This window comes from Petromyzon marinus, chromosome 15 (assembly GCF_048934315.1).
Source record: "Petromyzon marinus isolate PM22_M1 ecotype Great Lakes invasive population chromosome 15, UKy_Petmar_22M1.pri1.0, whole genome shotgun sequence".
Taxonomy (NCBI): domain Eukaryota; kingdom Metazoa; phylum Chordata; class Hyperoartia; order Petromyzontiformes; family Petromyzontidae; genus Petromyzon; species Petromyzon marinus.
This window is the reverse complement of record NC_133681.1, coordinates 23,904,972-23,928,280: the sequence shown is the minus strand read 5'-3', so window position 1 is coordinate 23,928,280 and position 23,309 is coordinate 23,904,972. Positions and strand designations below refer to the sequence as shown.

At 46.1% G+C, this 23,309-nt stretch overlaps 1 protein-coding gene across 1 annotated transcript in view; it reads left to right on the top strand.

Moving 5' to 3' along the window:
* LOC142924608 (uncharacterized) overlaps nucleotides 1–6,223 on the top strand; it is a 31,598-nt gene extending 25,375 nt beyond the window's left edge. The window contains exon 3 of the mRNA XM_076067148.1: nucleotides 3,867–6,223. Coding sequence (XP_075923263.1) covers nucleotides 3,867–5,101 — 1,235 coding nt within the window. The 3' untranslated portion in view covers nucleotides 5,102–6,223. The remainder of the gene's footprint in view (nucleotides 1–3,866) is intronic.
* Nucleotides 6,224–23,309: the final 17,086 nt, after the last annotated feature.

Sequence of the window (23,309 nt, the reverse complement as noted above, 5' to 3'; positions counted from 1 at the left end):
GGCTGAGTCGACCTAGGGGAGGCCCGGGACCGGTTCAGATAATCGTCACTGGTGTTGGCCGTGAGCGGGAATCGAACCCGGGTCGCCAGGTTCATAGCGCAGCGTAGCGCTAACAGCTGCACCACCGCTCCCCACAACAGGGAGACACACAAGCAGAGAAGGACGGTGATCAACCAGGCAAAGTATTATTTGTTGTGTTGGCCGACTCAATGAGTTGCATTACATTTCTAAGTTTGCTGAGTTTGATCTTCTTTCTATCAGCTTGTACCTCTGTAAATTTCACCCCCACTATCTCGCCCGTTACGGCAGCCCGTCCGCTCCCACTCCCCCTCGGAGTAGCCGAGGGATTAGCCGGGGTATGCTTGCTCTGCGATCTTACATTTACTTGCAAATCCCACCACAAAAGTATATAGTGTAACCTTTGGTTGCAGTAGCTCTCTCGCTACATTTCTTCCTGTCTCAGCAGTCCGCCTGCTGTATTATTTCACCTGAAGACGATTGCTTGTGTTGTGACCACGTGTATACTGTTTACTACAGTACTATGGTGTTGTGACCACGTGTATACTGTTTACTATAGTACTATAGTGTTGTGACCACGTGTATACTGTTTACTATAGTACTATAGTGTTTTGACCACGTGTATACTGTTTACTATAGTACTATAGTGTTGGGACCACGTGTATACTGTTTACTACAGTACTATAGTGTTGTGACCACGTGTATACTGTTTACTATAGTACTATAGTGTTGGGACCACGTGTATACTGTTTACTATAGTACTATAGTGTTGTGACCACGTCTATACTGTTTACTACAGTACTATAGTGTTGTGACCACGTGCATACTGTTTACTATAGTACTGTAGTGTTGTGACCACGTGTATACTGTTTACTATAGTACTATAGTGTTGGGACCACGTGTATACTGTTTACTATAGTACTATAGTGTTGGGACCACGTGTATACTGTATACTACAGTACTATAGTGTTGTGACCATGTGTATACTGGTTACTATAGTACTATAGTGTTGCGACCACGTGTATACTGTTTACTACAGTACTATAGTGTTGTGACCACGTGTATACTGTTTACTATAGTACTATAGTGTTGTGACCACGTGTATACTGTTTACTACAGTACTATAGTGTTGTGACCACGTGTATACTGTTTACTATAGTACTGTAGTGTTGTGACCACGTGTATACTGTTTACTATTGTACTATAGTGTTGGGACCACGTGTATACTGTTTACTACAGTACTATAGTGTTGTGACCACGTGTATACTGTTTACTATAGTACTATAGTGTTGGGACCACGTGTATACTGTTTACTATAGTACTATAGTGTTGTGACCACGTGTATACTGTTTACTATAGTACTATAGTGTTGTGACCACGTGTGTAATGTTTACTACATTACTATAGTGTTGTGACCACGTGTATACTGTTTACTACAGTACTATAGTGTTGTGACCACGTGTATACTGTTTACTACAGTACTATAATGTTGTGACCACGTGTATACTGTTTACTATAGTACTATAGTGTGACCACGTGTATACTGTTTACTACGGTACTATAGTGTTGTGACCACGTGTATACTGTTTGCTACAGTACTATAGTGTTGTGACCACGTCTATACTGTTTACTACAGTACTATAGTGTTGTGACCACGTGTATACTGTTTACTATAGTACTATAGTGTTGTGACCACGTGTATACTGTTTACTACAGTACTATAGTGTTGTGACCACGTGTATACTGTTTTCTATAATACTATAGTGTTGTGACCACGTGTATATTGTTTACTACAGTACTGTAGTGTTGTGACCACGTGTATACTGTTTACTATAGTACTATGGTGTTGTGACCACGTGTATACTGTTTGCTATAGCACTATAGTGTTGTGACCACGTGTATACTGTTTACTACAGTACTATAGTGGTGTGACCACGTGTATACTGTTTACTACAGTACTATAGTGTTGTGACCACGTGTATACTGTTTACTACAGTACTATAGTGTTGTGACCACGTGTGTACTGTTTACCACAGTACTATAGTGTTGTGACCACGTGTATACTGTTTACTATAGTACTATAGTATTGGGACCACGTGTATACTGTTTACTACAGTACTATACTGTTGTGACCACGTCTATACTGTTTACTATAGTACTATAGTGTTGTGACCACGTATATACGGTTTACTATAGTACTATAGTGTTGTGACCACGTGTATACTGTTTACTACAGTACTATAGTGTTGTGACCTAGTGTGTACTGTTTACTATAGTACTATAGTGTTGTGACCACGTGTGTACTGTTTACTATAGTACTATAGTGTTGTGACCACGTGTATACTGTTTACTACAGTACTATAGTGTTGTGACCACGTGTATACTGTTTACTACAGTACTATAGTGTTGTGACCACGTGTATACTGTTTACTATATTACTATAGTGTGACCACGTGTATACTGTTTACTACAGTACTATAGTGTTGTGACCACGTGTATACTGTTTACTACAGTACTATAGTGTTGTGACCACGTCTATACTGTTTACTACAGTACTATAGTGTTGTGACCACGTGTATACTGTTTACTATAGTACTATAGTGTTGTGACCACGTGTATACTGTTTACTACAGTACTATAGTGGTGTGACCACGTGTATACTGTTTACTACAATACTATAGTGTTGTGACCACGTGTATACTGTTTACTACAGTACTATAGTGTTGTGACCACGTGTGTACTGTTTACCACAGTACTACAGTGTTGTGACCACGTGTATACTGTTTACTATAGTACTGTAGTGTTGTGACCACGTGTATACTGTATTTGCTATCGTACTATAGTGTTGTGACCACGTGTATACTGTTTACTACAGTACTATAGTGTTGTGACCACGTGTGTACTGTTTACTACAGTACTATAGTGTTGTGACCACGTGTATACTGTTTACTATAGTACTATAGTGTTGTGACCACGTGTATATTGTTTACTACAGTACTATAGTGTTGTGACCACGTGTATACTGCGGGATTGTGGGTAATCGTCTCCCATGCTCGGTCTCAGTCGGTGTGCCTCACTCGTATAGTCAACATCCGTGCGAACTTATCTTGTTTACTATAGTACTATAGTGTTGTGACCACGTGTATACTGTTTACTACAGTACTATAGTGTTGTGACTACGTGTTTACTGTTTACTACAGTACTGTAGTGTTGTGAATACGTGTGTGTGCGTAAAGCATTTTTTTATTTTGTGTCCATGTGTAGTGACTGTTCTTTAGTAACTGTACTGCAAGTGAAAGTCGTCTTACACAATAACCATCCTCTATCTCGTCTCCCTCACACCAGCCACAATTAAATGTAATTAATAAATTTGATTACTTTATATTAAATAATACAAATATAAAAAGGTATTTTGTATTAAAAATTTTTATATGAATACGGTATTTTTGGTTTGTGGAACGAATCATCTGAGTTTCCATTATTTCTTATGGGGGAAATTCGCTTTGATATACGAGTGCTTTGGATTAAGAGCACGTTTCCAGAAGGAATTATGCTCGCAATCCAAGGTTTCACTTTATTAGTTATTTTTCTATCTACGTGACTTTACCGAAAGAAACCAAAGAGTATGCTGTTGTTAGTTTAAATGTTTGGTAAGTAAGACTTAGTCTGTGCTGCTCTCCAGTTGCCTGGATGAAAAGTGGCCCAAGTTTTTCCCAATCCTGGCCTCCTGGCTCAAAAACGTAAAAAACAAACTCGCAAGTCTGTCCCCAGGGTCACAACGCACTCACAGACACGGAGCAGGGAGATTCAGCTAATGACGCAGTTGATGTTTTTCGTAACTTTTGCAGAGAGCGATGAGAATGAGGATGAGGACCGGAAGGAGGAAGATTTCCCGGGCGCTGCAGAGAAAGAAAGGTGGAGGTCTCGGCCGAGCACCGAGTCCCCGGGCTCATATGGCCGCGGCACGGAGACGAAAGCGGCGGGCGCAGGGGAGGGGAAGCAACCCCGGCACCAAGCAGAGCTGCGCTTCTCACCTGAAGAATCCAGCTCCACTCAGGCCATCGCTCCCACTGGGGCCATCGCCTCCACCTCCACTCGGGCCATTGCCTCCATCTCTACTCGGGCCATCGCCTCCACCGCGGCCATCGCCTCCCCCGCTGCCATTGCCTCCACCTCCACTCAGGCCATCGCCTCCATCTCTACTCAGGCCATCGCCTCCCCCACTGATATCAGCTCCACCTCCACTGCTTACATCGCCTCCACCTCCACTCGGGCCATCGCCTCCACCTCCACTCGGGCCATCGCCTCCACCTCTACTCAGGCCATCGCCTCCACCTCTACTCAGGCCATCGCCTCCACCTCCACTCAGGCCATCGTCTCCATCTCTACTCAGGCCATCGCCTCCCCCACTGATATCAACTCCACCTCCACTGCTTCCATCGCCTCCACCTCCACTCGGGCCATCGCCGCCACCTCCACTCGGGCCATCTTCTCCACCTCCACTCGGGCCATCGCCTCCACCTCTACTCAGGCCATCGCCTCCACCTCCACTCGGGCCATCGCCTCCACCTCTACTCAGGCCATCGCCTCCACCTCTACTCAGGCCATCGCCTCCATCTCTACTCAGGCCATCGCCTCCACCTCTACTCAGGCCATCGCCTCCACCTCTACTCAGGCCATCGTCTCCATCTCCACTCAGGCAATCGCCTCCACCTCCACTCGGGCCATCGCCTCCACCTCTACTCAGGCCATCGTCTCCACCTCAACTCAGGCCATCGCCTTCACTTCTACTCAGGCCATCGCCTCTACCTCTACTCAGGCCATCGCCTCCATCTCTACTCAGGACATCGCCCCCACTGCTGCCATCGCCTACACCTCCAATCGGGCCATCGGCTCCACTGCTGCCATCGCCTCCATCTCTACTCAGGCCATTGCCTCCACCACTGATATCAACTCTACCCCCACTGCTGACATCGACTCCACCTTTACTCCTGCCATTGCCTCAACCTTCACTTCTGCCATCGCCTCCACTGCCACTATCGCCACCACCGCCACTCGCACCATCATCTCCACCCATGAGTAATCAAGCTAACCCCCAGGATTGGGAGCTCCCTGCTTTCCACCTGCCTCCACCTCCACCAGAGCCCTGGGCACCTCCACCCCACCGTGATACCAGACCGGGCCCGGCACACGAGTCTTTTGCTCCCTGTTCTTCACGGCAGCGTTACCGCAAGTCCCGCAACAGCCGCCTTCCTCCCCGCCTCCGCAAACCTCCTCTCGAATCCTCAACTCCACTGCTGCCATCGCCTCCATCTCTACTCAGGCCATTGCCTCCACCACTGATATCAACTCTACCCCCACTGCTGACATCGACTCCACCTTCACTCCTGCCATTGCCTCAACCTCCACTTCTGCCATCGCTTCCACTGCCACTATCGCCACCACCGCCACTCGCACCATCACCTCCACCCATGAGTAATCAAGCTAACCCCCAGGATTGGGAGCTCCCTGCTTTCCACCTGCCTCCACCTCCACCAGAGCCCTGGGTTCCTCCACGCCACCGTGATACCAGACCGGGCCCGGCACACGAGTCTTTTGCTCCCTGTTCTTCACGGCAGCGTTACCGCAAGTCCCGCAACAGCCGCCTTCCTCCCCGCCTCCGCAAACCTCCTCTCGAATCCTCAACTCCATCCGCATTGATTCGTCCCAACCACCCAGACCGAGAGCACCTTCCCCCCCGCCTCGCTCCACCTGCAGGGCAGTGGATCCCCCCCCAGCCCAGGTGCAACGGCCGGGGTCCCGCGTACGGAGTCCCAGGTGCCCCTTCTGCCTGGCACCACTCCCACGAGTCGCGCTTCACGCGGCGTCCCGCCCTCCTCCCCACGCCTCCACCGGATCAGTGGATTCCTCCCCACCTTCGTCCCAGCCGAGCGGCTCCTGCTCCACACTGGGCCACCCATCCCACTTTTGTTCCGTGCCGCTCCACAGATTTCCACAATAGACATCATCATCCGCCCCTTGTTCAACCCACACCACTGCATCACCATAGCCCGGCGACATTCACGGACTGCTCACACACGTGACTCCTGCTGGTCGGGTGACCGTGATGAACTATATGTGTCGCGTTGATGGCCATGTGATGGACATTGTTTTGAGTGGCAGAGCAGGTGGTTGTCAGGATTAATACATTTGTGTTGTTATTGGACACTGCAGTGTGCGTGTGAGTTGCTGTGCGGTGCAACAGAGCACGTATTTGGTGTCGATCTTCGCGTGTGTGTGATTGTGGGGAGCGGTAGTGCCATGGTTAACGCTACACCGCGCTTCGAAACCCAGGTTTGACCCGAGTTAGCTTTCCGCACACGGCCACAGCCGGTGCAAGCAGTTGCGCAACTCGGTTGCACACAACTGAAGTCACTCTACACGTGGAAGTCTCTGCAACAAATTTGCTTGGCGATTGGTGGCCAGAACCACGAGCGATCCACACAGCACAGGGTGCTGGTCAGTCTGACCAACCACCCATTTCACCTGACTTTCCACAAAATCACCATTAATGTTCCTTTCCGGGGCAGTGACACCAACTCTGCCAAAGTGTTTTAGGAACTAATGCTGTGTATGTTCGGCAGAAACTCTGCACGATTCTGCTGATAAGACACTTAATTTCGAAACCATTTGAGAATGTCGTATTTATAATAAACGTGCACCATTTTTTAGCTGCTTGCCGCCCCTGTACATAGTACCTCTGTATTGATTACAAGTCCTGTGTGCTCACCATTGTACCATGGCATGTGCCTAGGTGGCACTACCGGATGGCTCCCATCCATAGCTGCCAGGCCATCGGCCAGCGCGATAAATATTCGACGCCAACCAACAAATATTTATTCCCACGAGGGGTGATGGGAACCGAACCAGGGATGTCCAGAGCAATCAACTCGTTAATGCGGGAGACCTGAATAGTTCCCGGCGCGTGACACAGTAACGCTGTTCGGCTGGCGACAGCACTCTGCTGCCGTATGCAACAACACACTCCACCCCGTTGACAACCTGGGACAGAACCGCGCCAATGCTGGTGTTGGTTGCGTCAGTATCAAGGACACATGGCATGGCAAAGTCAGAGTAGCGGAGGGGAATTGCGAAGCGCAACAAATGCGGCTTCCTCCTCCCCCCAATGAAACCTCTGACCCATAACCGTCAAGGCGTGGAGAGGTTTTGCGAAGGTAGCGAACCCAGTGACAAACCGGCGATAATAAGACGCAAAACCAATAAAACTCTGCACCTGCATCATCAACGTGGGGGTCGGCCACGTCCGAACACACGTGGTTTTGTCGGGATCTATCGCAATGCCCGATTTACTGACAATATGACCGAGATACTGCACGGATTTCTCAAGGGGGTAACACTTCTGCGGCTTGAATTTGAGATGGGCCGCTCGCATTTTAAGAAAGACAGCGCGTAACCAATCAAGATGTTCTTTGAACGTACGGCTGAAGACGATGACATCGTCGAGGTATTGTAAGCATGAGTCCCATTGAAGTCCAGCCAGCACCAGCTCCATCAGTCATTGGAACGTAGCCGGTGCTGCGTGGAGTCCCATGGGAAGCTGATTTAATTCAAACAGGCCTTGAGGTGTTCGAAAAGCCGTTTGGGTTTAGAGGCCTCATTTAGTGGCAAATGCCAAAATCCGGACAGGAGATCAAGGGTGGAGAAGTTCTGTGCTCCCGCCAGAGCGTCCAGGGAATCGTCCATCCGAGGGAGAGGATACGCGTCAGCCACCGATATCTTATGAAGCTTCCTAAAGTCGACACACAACTGCAAGCTACCATCGTGCTTCTTAATGTGGTGGGTAATTGTCAGGCGTAATACGCCGCCACCACTACTGGAAAATATGTAGCTGCAGTCAGGGCCCAACAGGGGGCAATAGCGGGTCCGGCCTGTACCAAGTAGGACTCGTAGGTAAGGCAATTTGGAGGGCGGTTTGGAACCGGAGGTGGACACCCCAGGCCCCCAGTGGGGGCTGGGGGATTGCGCCGACATCCCCGGGGCCGGTGGGTCGTCGTCCTCTTCATCTGGAGACCTGGTGCGTATTGTTCGCCTAGTCTCCATAATCTATAGTTAATTAACTAACGTTTGGCCACTTCCAACACCAGTTGTAGTGGGCTCAAATGGAGACTCAGGCTTCTATAGGAGAGAACACGTTTATTTAACATTAACACGCTAAAACTAGATTCAAAGTTTTCGTGACTGCAGGAATTACTCTTTGGTTCTTTCGGTAAAGTCACGTTGACAGAAAATAAATTAAATAATAGAATACGCCGTTTTTCCAGTGTCGCTCCTATAATTTTGTTGACGGACAAATGGACAAAGGGCACAATAGCTTAGTGTTTGTGTATGTTATGTTTTTAAGAGAAGACAAGTTTGTAAATATATTTTTCCCCCGGGAAACGCTGGGTACTTCCCGCTGGTACTGATATGAAAATATATATTTTAAACTGTGCCAAAATCAATCAAAACGAACAACAGTAGATCAGAATTAAATCTCCAATGCTTGATATTTTATCATCCGCATAGGCGAGTGATGGTCAGGATGTTGTGTATGTGTAGTCACATAGAATTGGTCACTACGTAGCATAGCGCTGGCTGCTGGCAGGGAAGGGGATCTGCAGAGTGAAGCAGCCCTGATTGACAGCAGACCACGTAATAGACCTGAGAAGGATCTCGGGTAGGACACGTCGAGAGCCTGCTAGTAGATTCTAGAAGGGGAGCGTGGCCGGAGTGGAGCGAGGCCACGCTAACAGGATTAAAGGGGACCCCGAGCAGGGGATGAGGGCCATCGTTTGGAGTGGGATCGCCGTCGTCGTCGTCGTTGCTGTTGAAGATCGTCGCCTTCGCCGCTGTCGTCATCCACTTGATAATTGTGCTGCTAGCAGTAGTTGCCTGTCTTAGTTCAGCGCCATCAGTGTCAGATGGCGAGCGTTGTGTTGTAGGCTAGCCACGAGTGCAGAGTTGCGTTTAAGCGAGGGACAGAGCGTTGTATTACAGCAGAGAGTGTGTAACAGTATGCTCGGTGTGTAATTAAAGAATTGCCTCGAAGAAGTTACGTCTCCAAGTTAGTCACTATATATTTTTTCATGGGCATGGCTAGAGTTGTCACCTGTCCAGGAATTACCATTTGTGTTTAGGTGGTGGGTATTCATTCTTACGAGATATAGCACCCGCATTGTGTCGTTTACTGTGTAGTTCTGATAATTCTAGACTGAGTGCTGACTGAGAAATCTGTCCAGGCTTTGTCTACAGTCAAAAATGTGGCAATCTCATAGCAGCACCCTCCTGCGTCTCCAGTGTGAATATGCTGTAGAGTAAGTTTTCAACGCAGCGTATGTTTGCATGCTGAACTTCTTTCGCACCGTACGCAGGCAACCATGCTTATTGGAGGTGCGGGGGAATAACAAAATGAACAAAAAGAACAGGGACACAACTTGAAAACATAGAAGTGCATTTATACGTGGGGCGGTTGTTGAAGGGGGAGAGGGATGAAAATTATTAAGAGAGGCGTATCAGGGCAGAGCACAGTGCTGATTGGAATCTGAACTTAAATCATGAAACGTAACAAAGCCATTTTCCTAAAGCAGAACGTTTTTTAATCAGTGGATATGACCTGCAACAACAGATGCATCACAAACATGGCCATTGACGAAGACAATGGAACCAATGTTGAGAAGTGCACAAGGAAGCATAGAGATGCACATGCTAGGAATTAAACTGAGAATGGAAGACGGACACGTCAATTGGGCATCATATGCAAATTAAAGGCATAATTTTAGTTTAGAAAGGTGGGGTGAGGCAGGACACACAACTTGAAGAGATGACGGCCGGTGGTCGTGACTAACGTGGGAATGGGAGCTAAAGGAGGGAACACAACCAATAGAGTGTCCACTGCGAAGATGGATCGAATAAATCAACCGGTGGGCAGTAGCCAGACAGATTTTTGCATTGCAAATCCGCAAGAGATGGTGATGGCTTCGGACAGAAGTGGAGAAATCACGGCTGGAGATGGTGACGGCTGCATAAGCAGCTTTGGAAAACATTTACACGATATCACCTTCAAAAACAACCATTCACTAAAACACATTTTCATTAAATGTATATTCAGAAAGATAAACTAAAACAGTACAGGAATTATATCGTCTTTATTTTGCTAATTTTACAATAAAGGGTATTTTTTTCATTGCACTAGTTTAAGATAAAAACATTTTTTGCCGAAATAATGACATTAATAGGCACATTAATTGAAAGTGCAATTTTAAATTAACCGTGTAATTATTCGATAGTTTTGGTTAGAGTCTGTGCCTGTGTTAGAGTGCCGGAAAAAGTCCTGGCAAGGATTATTCAACATCACCTTGCCAGGCATGCTGAGAAGAGGATTGGGGAGCCCCATTGTGGTTTCAGGCCAGGGCAGCCACAGATGCCACATCTTCCTTCCGTTTGCTACAGCAGAGGAGTGTTGAATTCCGACAGGACTTACATCTCTGCTTTATTGACCTGGTCAATGCCTATGATACCATCAACAGGTCTGGACTCTGGGTTGTTCTTCATGCTTTCGGAGTCTCTGACTCTCTGCTCACAATAATTAAGGACTTCCATGATATTGAGCAGGGCCGAGTAAAGCTACTTTGCCGGAAGACGAAGCTATTCCCCGTTAACCTTGGGGTTCGACAGTAATGTCCTCTGGCTCCGTACACTGTTTAAAATATTTTTGGTCCACGTCGTTCGAGAAACCTTCCATGTCCGTACCGGAGCAATCTATATCTGATATAGATACAATGGGAGGCGGATTGATGCCCGGGTGCGCTTGAGAGCTTGCTCCCGATTTGTCATCCATGTTACGTATGCGAATGATCTAGACCTGGAGCGTGCCACTAGACAGGGGTGGGGAACGTCCGGCCGGCCGGCCATGAGGCCTGCGAAATCATTTGGTCTGGCCCTGCCAAGGCAACCGCAGGCGGGACTCGAAATTCAATCAATCTTGGAGCAAACCTGGAAAAGCAGTTGCGAGTAGCAACATCATCAATACCAGCTAACATCATCAATACCAGCTAACATCATCAATGCCAGCTAAAATCTCCACACGCCTCACCAAAGAGAAGCAGTTCCAGCCATCGCATTAGGGGTGAGTTAATTAAATGTTTGACCAAATATAATAGGCTATTTTTTAAGTTGATGATTTTGTATGGCCCCCGAATGATGTTATAAATATCCAAATGGCCCTTGGCACAAAAAAGGTTCCCTTCCCCTGCACTAAGAGGTGGGGCATTAACCATCAGCCCCACCAAAACTAAGCACCTGCCTCGCTATGTTGTGCCATTAAACAAGGGGTGGGCAATTTTTTTTACTCGCGGGCCACAATGGGTTCTAAAATTTGACAGAGGGGCCGGGCAAGGAACAGATGGATGGAGTGTTTGTGTGAACTAATATAAATGACATGTAAAAATCATTACATGAAAGGATTTGGCCTTTAACAGGTAGCAAAGCATTTATTTGCAAGGCAATTTAACAAATTGCACGAACATGAACAATACAAAAACATGTCGTAACGTGACTGATCAAATATCATGAAAACATCTGAGGCCTGCGCCCAAACCAATTACCACACTCCCGGTCAAAGTGCTCCATCTAATGGGGAAATGAGGGCATTACAGGTGAAAGGTAAAAATTAATTTAATAATATTTGTACACGTTCAGGGGGCCGGATTAAAAAGCCCAGCCCATGTCTGCATTAAACCCTCCACCCCTTAACTCCCCATTGGTGATGGGGCAGTTGTAAATTGGATAGTTTTCCACATCTGGATAGTGTGCTTATGACCAACTCCGGTTTGACAGAAGAGGTCTCACTCCGAATCAGTCGAGCGGCATTATCTTTTCATCGGTTGCATAACGCTGTGTGGAAGCTACCTGATATCTGTCGCTCCACAGCAGTCTTCGGATCTTCTCGGCCACGGTCATGCCCTTCCTTCTCGATGCTTGCCAAACGTGGACCCCCCTAATGGAACATCTTCGCCGGTTATAAACATTCAGGATGGCCTTCCTACGATCCATCCTGGGTTTAACCAGGCTGGATTGTGTGAGCTCACAATCCTTGACAGATCTGGACAAAGTCCCATCGGTAAGCGCCTCCAGCAGGTAATGCTACATTGGCTGGGTCATGTACCACGCCTCCCTAACCACTGCATTAAAGGGGGATAAACAGGCGCGGCACGGGCTAGAGAAGAGATTAAATGATGTGGTACAAGAGGATGTGGAACTGAATTGACTTGCGAATGACTGGTACCAGCAGTGTAAAGCGCGGCCTATGTGGAGGAGACTCATGATGGACGATACTGGGCAGTTGGAGGTAGTCGCCCTCCAGCAACAACAGAGGGCAGCAGAGAGACGCTCACAACAAGGAGCAGAGCCTTAGGCGGCTAAAACACATCAAGTTGGCACAGTAGGGGAGGCACAGCTGACGCATCTGCCACTCATCTCTGTCAAACCATGGCAACTGAATCTGACCCGTGATCACGTGGCCATAAAGTGCACTTAGCCTGGCACAAGTGCCGTAGCAACGTCACAGCCACTTAGTGGCGGTTGTTGTCTGTGTGTGTGCAATTGTAGTGACTCATTTCGCCCCTTACGACAAGCAAGCCAGCATCAGGACGCAAGGTATTTGAACATAAAATGTTTTTATAAATTTGTATGTATTTTATGTTTCATACACGATCCCGACAGTCCTCGACTTATGAACTCAATTAGTTCCTGGGACCCGTTCGTGAGTCAAACGGTTTGTAAGTGGGAACACAATAATGTACACACGTGCGTGCATGCACACACGAGCACAAACACTGGAAGCGCGAGGATGACACAACTCGTGGAGGATCGCTCCGCTGAAAAAAAATAGATCCTCGGTTCAGTTTGCAAGTGCGAGTTCGCGTTGTAATTCTCAATGTTAAAACACATTTCATGGAAGCTGGTTCCTAAGTGCGGAAATTCGTAAGTCGAGTGGTTCGTAAGTCGATGCCTGCATGTATGTGTAATGTTTATTTGTGACTGTAAACGGAAAAATCCGTGTAGCCAGTTACCCAGTTAGTTTCGGTGGAAACAGCTGGAACCCACAAACAGAGTTAATTTTGTGGTGGAGAGAAACCCAGCCAGTAAGGAAACTCGAGGCATACATTATTGTAATAGCAGTATGACTTACATGGCTATAGCAGCTTTGATGAAAAATCTTGAAGATAACATTTACCATTATCTTATTGCAATATATGAAAGTGTCATGGCAAATTAAAACGATGTGAAACAATTTAACAATCCTGTACAGCGATACACATAATCAAATTAAGTTAACTGGAAACGCTGAAACACCTACATATTAGTGAACATATCGTGAATAGAAGAAACTGATTTAACAAAGTATCCACACAATTAAAACATCAATGAAGCAGGTTGCTGGAATGGATGCTCCAGGCGCCACTCTACGCGTGAGTGGTGCCAGTGGACTGAGAGGCCGTGCCAGGAGTCGCTGTCGCGGGCTGCTCAATGACCACCACCCTCTCGGCCGCTGCAGGGAGGGCGCGGCGCTGAGCCTTGAACTTCAGCTTCCCGTCTTCAGTCAAGCAGCAGCTCACGCTCTGCGGGTCCACGTCCCTGGGCAGCTGCGTCTCCCTGTGGAACTCCTGGCAGCTGTGGCTGTAGCTACCGCTGCTGACTTCTCCGCTCTTCACCTCGCGCCGTCCGGCCACCACCAGCTTGTCTCCAGACACCTTCACGGCCAGGTCCTGTGGGGAGAAGTCCTGCACGTCCAGGGACGCGACAAACCCGCCTCCCTGCTCCTGTGGATCTTCAATCTGGAACCCACATGCTCACGGCCGCCTGCTGCAGCAGTGCGTCTCCGAGGCTGCCCGGAGCCCGCGTGTGGCTGCTGAGCTGATCGACTCCACGGAAGATTCTCTCCATTCTCTCGATCTCACTCCTCATGTCTCGCTGCAGCTGCTGGAAGAAACTTTCACCGCGGGGGTTCCAGACCGGCCAGCCTGGCCAGACGCTCCTCTCCATCACGTGCATCGCAGGGAAGTAAACACTCAGGGCCATGCTTGTTGATGTGCTTCACAGTGAGGCTCGCTTCAGCTGTGAGCGCTGCTCCCTCGTCCGCCGATGTTCTGCCAGTGCAGCTACAGGAGCTGCTTTTATAGCCCTGGCAGTAGCTACGAGCAGATGCCAGGGGGAGCCAGAAGCGTCCAGAATGACGCAGCTGCTCCCAGGGGCTTCCTCCATCCGCACAGAATCAAGAGCGTGACTCGTGTCTCAGGCTGCAGTTTGTGACAAGTTCACTACAATAGCATTTAGTTCACCCTGCCAATGTGTAAGTATCAAACTATAGCATTACGTATATTTTAAAAATAACCGTTGTACAGAATTGATAGTTTTTTATTAAGTGAAATGTAAGGGACATTCGTTGTCTTTGTGTGACTCAGTCTTTCCTGATAAGGCTGATGATGTCATTGTGCTGTGTAAGCGAGAATTTAAGTTTCGGTTTGTATCACCCTTCAAAGTGTAGTAATTTCAATTAAATATAGAAGAGCGCATCACTCTGTTTTACATTCATTATCAGTGTAGAGTGAATTTCATGGCAGTAAACTGCTCACAAACTGCAGCCTGAGACACGAGTCACGCTCTTGATTCTGTGCGGATGAAGGAAGCCTTGGGAGCAGCTGCGTAATTCTGGACGCTTCTGGCTGCCCCTGGCATCTGCTCGTAGCTACTGCCAGGGCTATAAAAGCAGCTCCTGTAGCTGCACTGGCAGAACATCGGCGGAGGAGGGAGCAGCGCTCAAGCTAAAGCGAGTCTCACTGTGAAGCACATCAACAAGCATGGCCCTGAGTGTTTACTTCCCTGCTATGCACGTGATGGAGAGGAGCGTCTGGCCAGGCTGGCCGGTCTGGAACCCCCGCGGTGAAAGTCTCTTCCTGCAGCTGCAGCGAGACATGAGGAGCGAGATCGAGAGGATGGAGAGAATCTTCCGTGGAGTCGATCAGCTCAGCAGCCACACGCGGGCTCCGGGCAGCCTCGGAGACGCACCGCTGCAGCAGCCGGCCGTGAGCAGTGGGTTCCAGATTGAAGATCCACAGGAGCAGGGAGGTGGGTTTGTCGCGTCCCTGGACGTGCAGGACTTCTCCCCACAGGACCTGGCCGTGAAGGTGTCTGGAGACAAGCTGGTGGTGGCCGGACGGCGCGAGGTGAAGAGCGGATAAGTCAGCAGCGGCAGCTACAGCCACAGCTGCCAGGAGTTCCACAGGGAGACGCAGCTGCCCAGGGACGTGGACCCGCAGAGCGTGAGCTGCTGCTTGACTGAAGACGGGAAGCTGAAGTTCAAGGCTCAGCGCCGCGCCCTCCCTGCAGCGGCCGAGAGGGTGGTGGTCATTGAGCAGCCAGCGACAGCGACTCCTGGCACGGCCTCTCAGTCCACTGGCACCACTCACGCGTAGAGTGGCGCCTGGAGCATACATTCCAGCAACCTGCTTTATTGATGTTTCAATTGCGTGGATATTTTGTTAAATCAGTTTCTTCTATCCACGATATGTTCAGTAATATTTACGTGTTTCAGCGTTCACATTCAACTTCATTGGATTAAGTGTATCGCTGTAAATGATTGTCAAATTGTATCGCATCGTTTTAATTTGCCATTACACGTTCATATATTGCAATGAGATAATGATGTTATCTTCAAGTATTTTTCATCATTACACATGACTATTTTCCACAGTCTAATTTTCGAACTACTATAATACTATACTGTTTGTGTGAATGGTAAACGATGTTTGTTTTTTGTAATAAAATGCCTTTCAAGTTCCTGCAACAGTTGCAACTGTTCTTTTTTCTACATTGTGTTTGTTTCATCGTTACTGTGGATCAGAGTTCTGGACACAGAATTCCCCAAAACTAAGACATCCGGTAACACGGCCTCATTGCTCCCTGTCCGTGACAACTCCCAAGGTGCCCGCCTCACGCCGTCGGCCCTGCCGAGTCACTCCGCACTCAGAATCTGGGATTGGCTTGCAATTGTCTATGATCAATCTTACCACTTCACATTTCACTTGTATCATCCTTCAATTGATAGTAAATCCTTCGCTAAAGAATTGGTCCTCAGATCGTGGGGACAGCGTACCACGGAAAAAAATTGTTGCCATTTAATGTTTGCGACAGAGAATGTAAATAGTTACATGACAACATCGCTGCTGTAGCAGTGTAAGTCAAGCTGCTATTAATATATTCTATGTCTCGAGTTTCCTGGCTGGCTGCTGGCTGTGCTTCTCTCCACCCCAACAATAACTCCGTTGTTGGTGGGTGCAGGAGACAATAGAGACACCAACAAGGTGGGAATAACCAGAACAGTATTTGAAGTCTGACACGGTTCATTTAAAATTGCACTTTCAATGTATGCGCCAATTAACGTCATTCTTTTTGACAAAATAACTTGTTTTATCCTAGAGAATTGGAAATTAAACCTTAAGACATTAAACTAGTACAATTAAAATGTACGATTAATTGTAAAGTTAGCAAAATAAATAAATGATCTTATTCATATACTATATTCTTGGTTCTTTCGGTGAAGTCACATAGAAGGGAAACAATAAAATATTTTTTTTCGATTTGAAGCTTTCGTGACTGCAAGGATTCATCTTCTTTGGTTCTTTCGGTAAAGTGACGTAGAATGAGAATAAAATAATAAAAAAACACAATAAAAATTCTCACGACGTTTCGGCCACAACGCAAGTGGCCGTCTTCAGGTGAAAGGTACAGAACTGTCGGGACGACAGAGCTTCAATGAACGATGTTAATATTCGTAGCGACTTTTAAGCTGGTTGGGAGAAGTGAGGCACCTTGACAAAGGGGTTTACATATCAATAGTTGAGGGATTAGCTTGTGACCGGTCACGGAAATGGCTATGTTAAAGTCAAAACCTACACATCCACAGAGGCAACTAGTAATTTAGCATTGAAATAGCTAAGGGATTAGCTTGGGACTGGTCACAGGAATGGCTATGTTAAAGTCAAAACCTACACATCCACAGAGGCAACTGTTAATTTATCATTGAAATAGCTAAGGGATTAGCTTGTGCAAATAGCTGAGGGATTAGCTTGTGACTGGTCACAGAAATAGATGTTAAAGTAAAGTCCTACACATCCACAGAGCTTCAATGAACGCTGTTAAAATTCGTAGCGACTATTAAGATGGTTGGGAGAGGTGAGGCACCTTGACAAAGGGGTTTACATATCAAATAGCTGAGGGATTAGCTTGTGACTGGTCACGGAAATAGCTATGTTAATCAGAATCAGAATCAGAAAGGGTTTTATTCGCCATGTAAGTTCACACCGACACGGAATTTACTTTGGCAGGATGGTGCATACATTCAACATATAGGAATCTAAAATCTTAAATAAGTTTTAAACAAGTCTTACTATAATAAGGGTTAAAAGTCTAACACTAAGGGGCTGAAGTATATAAAATTAAATAAATATCGAATATAAAATAGCTTTAAGATATAATTTAAAAATACAAATAGGGAAACATAGTTAATATCAGCAACGTGTCGTTATGTAGATCAAATGTTAAAAACAGTGTTAGCCCTTGGCCTTGTTTAACAGGCCAGCAGCAGATGGGAAGAAACTGTTTTTATGGCGTGAGGTTTTGGTCCTGATGGACCGAAGCCTTCTGCCGGAGGGGAGTAGCTGAAAAGTCAAAACCTACACATTCACAGAGGCAACTAGTAATTTAGCATTGAGATAGCTAAGGGATTAGCTTGTGACTGGTCACAGGAATGGCTATGTTAAAGTCAAAACCTACACATCCACAGAGGCAACTAGTAATTTAGCATTGAAATAGCTAAGGGATTAGCTAGTGCAAATAGCTGAGGGATTAGCTTGTGACTGGTCACGGAATTGGCTATGTTAAAGTCAAAACCTACACATCCACAGAGGCAACTAGTAAGTTAGCATTGAAATAGCTAAGGGATTAGCTTGTGACTGGTCACAGAAATAGATGTTAAAGTAAAGGCCTACACATCCACAGAGCTTCAATGAACGCTGTTAAGATTCGTAGCGACTTTTAAGCTGGTTGGGAGAAGTGAGGCACCTTGACAAAGGGGTTTACATATCAAATAGCTGAGGGGTTAGCTTGTGACTGGTCACGGAAATGGCTATGTTAAAGTCAAAGCCTACACATCCACAGAGGCACCTCGTACATGGACGCCAAAGGGGGCTGCAACAACTCAACTGTCATACAGTAAAGCGATGTGAAAAACCTAATTCTAAATTACATCAATATAATAAATGTACTCAATATATTCTTCAATAAGCTGAGCTATTAACATTAACTGGGTATGCACTACACTATATAATGAATATCATATAGTAAACCAATAAAAACTAAAATATAAACTACCTCAATAATCTTAGTTCTTTCGGTAAAGTCACGTTGAAGGGAAACAATAAAATAATAAAATATAAATCAATAAAAATTCTCACGACGTTTCGACCATAACACAAACGGTCGTCTCCAGGTGTGTCGGTTTGCATTAATTTATTTATTTTTAAACGGTGTAAAAATAAGAAGAAGGACCCTCTTGAGGAGCCTTTCAAAACCATCACTTTACCCTACATTGCGGGGATCACAAAAAATATCTCCAAAATCTTGAATAAACACAAGATCCAGGTCCGTTTCAACACATTACATGAAATCCGTGATCCGGTTCCGTCTGTAAAAGATGTGATTCCGGACATACAATACCCTCGTGTCTACAAACTAAGTTGCCTCTGTGGTAGTAGTTACATTGGAGAAACCAAACGCCATGTCTCGGACCGCATTCGTGAACACAAAGCAGACCTTAAACACGGTAAGACCAACACCTCGGCCGTGGCAGATCATTGTTATAATTCAGTAGGCTCACATGACATTGACTTTTCCAAGACAGAGGTTCTTTGTAAGCCATCTGGCTACCATGAGAGATTCGTTCATGAGGCTATCCACATATACAAGCACAGAGACAATTTCAACCGAGAAGATGGATTCTGTCTTAGCAATCATTGGAAAGATTTGATAAACCATTTCAGGTCTTAATTGATTGTGCACGCTTACAGTGGCTTTCAGACAGCAATCATTACATTTTTCGTCTCCCCCCTCCTCTTTTTAGAACATAGATGGACTCGTCCTTCTAAATAAACTGCCAAATGGCTGCACGTGGCGCTAACGTTTTTTTTATAAATAAATAAATACACCGTTTAAAAATAAATAAATTTATGCAAACTGACACACCTGAAGACGACCGTTTGTGTTATGGTCGAAACGTCGTGATAATTTTTATTGTTTTATATATTTTTATTATTTTATTGTTTCCCTTCAACGTGACTTTACCGAAAGAACTAAGAATATGAATTACTGCAGTCACGAAAGCTTTAAATCAAAACTACCTCAATGTTATATCACAATGTTATATGGTGAAAAAACGGGTGGATTCTTACCTTACTCACCACGGACAGCTACGTTCAGACGGACGAGTCCATCCATGGTTGGAGCAGAGGAGGAAGGAGGGGAGAAACAGCTGCGAGGCGCTGTTATACTCCATGTTATAAACCATACCATTAACCGTGGTGTGAGAGGTATTAAAAGTCAGTGCCAGCGAAAGAGCTGCGGTCTGAAGGTCCTCGTGAAATACAATTAATTAAGAACCGAAATGGTTTAAAACATCTTTCCAATGGTTACTAAGCCAGAATCCATCTTCTCGGTTGAAATAGTCTCTGTGTTTTTATATGTGGATGGCCTCATGAACGAATCTCTCATGGTAGCCGGTTGGTTTGCACATCGCTTTACTGTATGACAGTTGAGTTGTTGCAGCCCCCTTTGGCGTCCATGAACGAGGTGCCTCTGTGGATGTGTAGGCTTTGACTTTAACATCTATTTGTGTGACCAGTCACAAGCTGATCCCTTAGCTATTTCAATGCTAAATTACTAGTTGCCTCTGTGGATGTGTAGGTTTTGACTTTAACATAGCCATTTCCATGACCAGTCACAAGCTAATCCCTCAGCTATTTGATATGTAAACCCCTTTGTCAAGGTGCCTCACTTCTCCCAACCAGCTTAAAAGTCGCTACGAATCTTAACAGCGTTCATTGAAGCTCTGTGGATGTGTAGGCCTTACTTTAACATACATTTCTGTGACCAGTCACAAGCTAATCCCTTAGCTATTTCAATGCTAATTTACTAGTTGCCTCCGTGGATGTGTAGGTTTTTACTTTAACATAGCCATTTCCGTGACCAGTCACAAGCTAATCCCTCAGCTATTTGCACAAGCTAATCCCTTAGCTATTTCAATGCTAAATTACTAGTTGCCTCTGTGGATGTGTAGGTTTTGACTTTAACATAGCCATTCCTGTGACTAGTCACAAGCTAATCCCTTAGTTATTTCAATGCTAAATTACTAGTTGCCTCTGTGGATGCGTAGGTTTTGACTTTAACATAGCCAATTCCGTGACCAGTCACAAGCTAATCCCTCAGCTATTGATATGTAAACCCCTTTGTCAAGGTGCCTCACTTCTCCCAACCAGCTTAAAAGTCGCTACGAATCTTAACATCGTTAATTGAAGCTCTGTCGTCCCGACAGTTCTGTACCTTTCACCTAAAGACGGCCGCTTGCGTTGTTGCCAAAACGTCGTGAGAATTTTATCGTGTCATTTTATTATTTTATTCTCATTCTACGTGACTTTACCGAAAGAACCAAATAAAATAAAATAATAAAGATATAAAACAATAAAATTCTCCAAATCAAAATTCAGATACTGTTGATTTATTCACTCCATCTCCGCAGTTGACACTGCCGGTTGTGTTCCCTCCTTAGCTCCCATTCCCACGTTAGTCTCGACCACCGGCCGTCATCACTTCAAGTTGTGTGTCCTGCCTCACCCCACCTTTCTAAACTAAAATTACGTCCTTAATTTGCATATGATGTCCAATTGACGTGTCCGTCTTCCAGTATCAGTGTAATCCTTAGGATGTGCATCATCTCTACGCTTCCTTGTGCATTTCTAAACATTGGTTCTATTTTCCGTTTGTGATGCATCTCTTTGAAAAACACGTTCTGCTTAAGGCATATGGTACAGTTACGTTTCATTATTAAGTTAAGATAACAATAAGCACTTTGCTCTGCCCTGATACGCTTCTCTTGATCATTTTCATCCCTCTTCCCCTTCAACAACCGCCGTACGTGGAGATGCACTTCTATGTTTTCAAGGCTGAGTCCCTGTTCTTTTTGGGTTCAGTCTGTCATTCCCCCGCACCTCCAGTAAAGCATGGTTGGCTGCGTACGGTGCGAAAGAAGTTCACCATGCAAACATACGCTGCGTTGAAATATGATTCTACTGACTGCAGACCAAACCTGGACAGATTTCTCAATACGAGTGCAATATCGAGGGTACAGATCAATACCACCTGAACACAGATGCTAATTCCCCGACGGGTGGCAACTCTAGCCATGCCCATGAAAACATACACAACATCTTGACCATGAATCGCCTATGCGGCAGATTAAATGTCAAGCATTTAACATTGAAGTCCGATCTACTTTTGTTCGTTTTGATTTATTTTGGCGCAGTTTCAAGTAAGTATTTTTGATATAATTTTGTATTGTCATTTGCTGTATAATTATGATAATAGACCAACCACTGAGACATTTTCCAGGGTTGGTCTACAATCGAAAAGGTGGCAACCCCATAGCACACCCTCGTGTTCCAGTGTTAACACATCGTATGTTTGTATCTTGAACTTCTTTGGCACCGTACGTAGCCCACCGTGCTAATCGGAGGTATGGGATGGTTGCGAGTGCTGTCAATGTGGCGGTGTTGACAACAAGCATCCACTTGAAACGAACGCGCTTCCTAAAATCCGCGATTTTATCATTTCATGCCGATACGTGGAGATGAGCGGGTTCACCGCGGGTCTTAAACAGCCCTTCCCCAGCCAACATGCACTGGGGGAAATTCCATCAATATTCTCATTAATTATCTTCTTTGGAAGACGAAGAATAAAAAAGCTAATCCTGCAGGCATCGGGGTCAGACATTTGTGACGATGTGTGACGAAGGGGGGGGGGGGGGGGGGCTGAGAAATGTGACGTCACATCAAAATGCGCAACTTTAAATAAACATAGACAACACGTTCTACTTAATTAAATAGACTTTTTAATAAATGTTTAATCCTACAACAATAGAGTGCAGCGCCACATTAAATACGCACTACAATTACAATAGTTTAAAGCGATTTGAAGCATGTTTTATATATTTTTTTGGGGGGGGGGACAGAGCTTTGTGTCGTCATATTTGAGGGGGGGGGTCTGACTTTTTGTGTCGCCGCGTGACGATGGGGGGGGGGGGTCAAAAATCGTCAGAAATCGCGTGACGTCATTTTTGGACGGCCCCTTTGGCACCGTACGTCGCTGAATCATTGCTCATCGGAGTGTCAGCTGTATGACAACGCGACGTGGCACGCAGTGCCAACGCACACCTGTCACCCCCTAACCATTGCCTCTCTTATTACAGACCAATTCAGACCTTATTGGTCACCCCGTGCCCCTTACAAATCTCAACATTCATCCTACAAAGTCCCATCACAAGGGGAGAAACACAAAACATTGTTTTGCCCATTTTAAAACGGCTATAGTAAGCCGTATGGACCTGAGAACTCAATCTCCCTGTACACCAATACGGGGTAACCCGGTACGGGTTGACACGGCATGCCAACGTGATACTGGATCGCGCCTTCGGCTCTAAGAGATTCGTTTGTGACTTAACTGGAGATTAATTAATGATAAACCAGCCAGGGCTTCCCTCAATGTACGCGGGTTCGGTTTGTTGCGCTATTTCACGCTGTGGGGGCCGTCCATAAATGACGTCACGCGATTTTGGACCACCCCCCCCCCCCATCGTCACGCGGCGTCACAAAAAGTCAGACCCCCCCCTCAAATATGACGACACAAAGCTCTGCCCCCCCCCCCACGCCCCAAATATAAAACGTGTTTCAAATCGCTTTAAACTATTGTCATTGTAGTGCGTATTTAATGTGGCGCTGCACTCTGATGTTATGGGAGAAAAGATTTATTTAAAAAGTCTATTTAATTAAGTCACACATCGTCACACATCGGCACAAATGTCTGACCCCCCCCACCCCAGGTGCGTGACGTCATTTATGGACGGCCCCAGTGCAATGCGGCTACCTCTG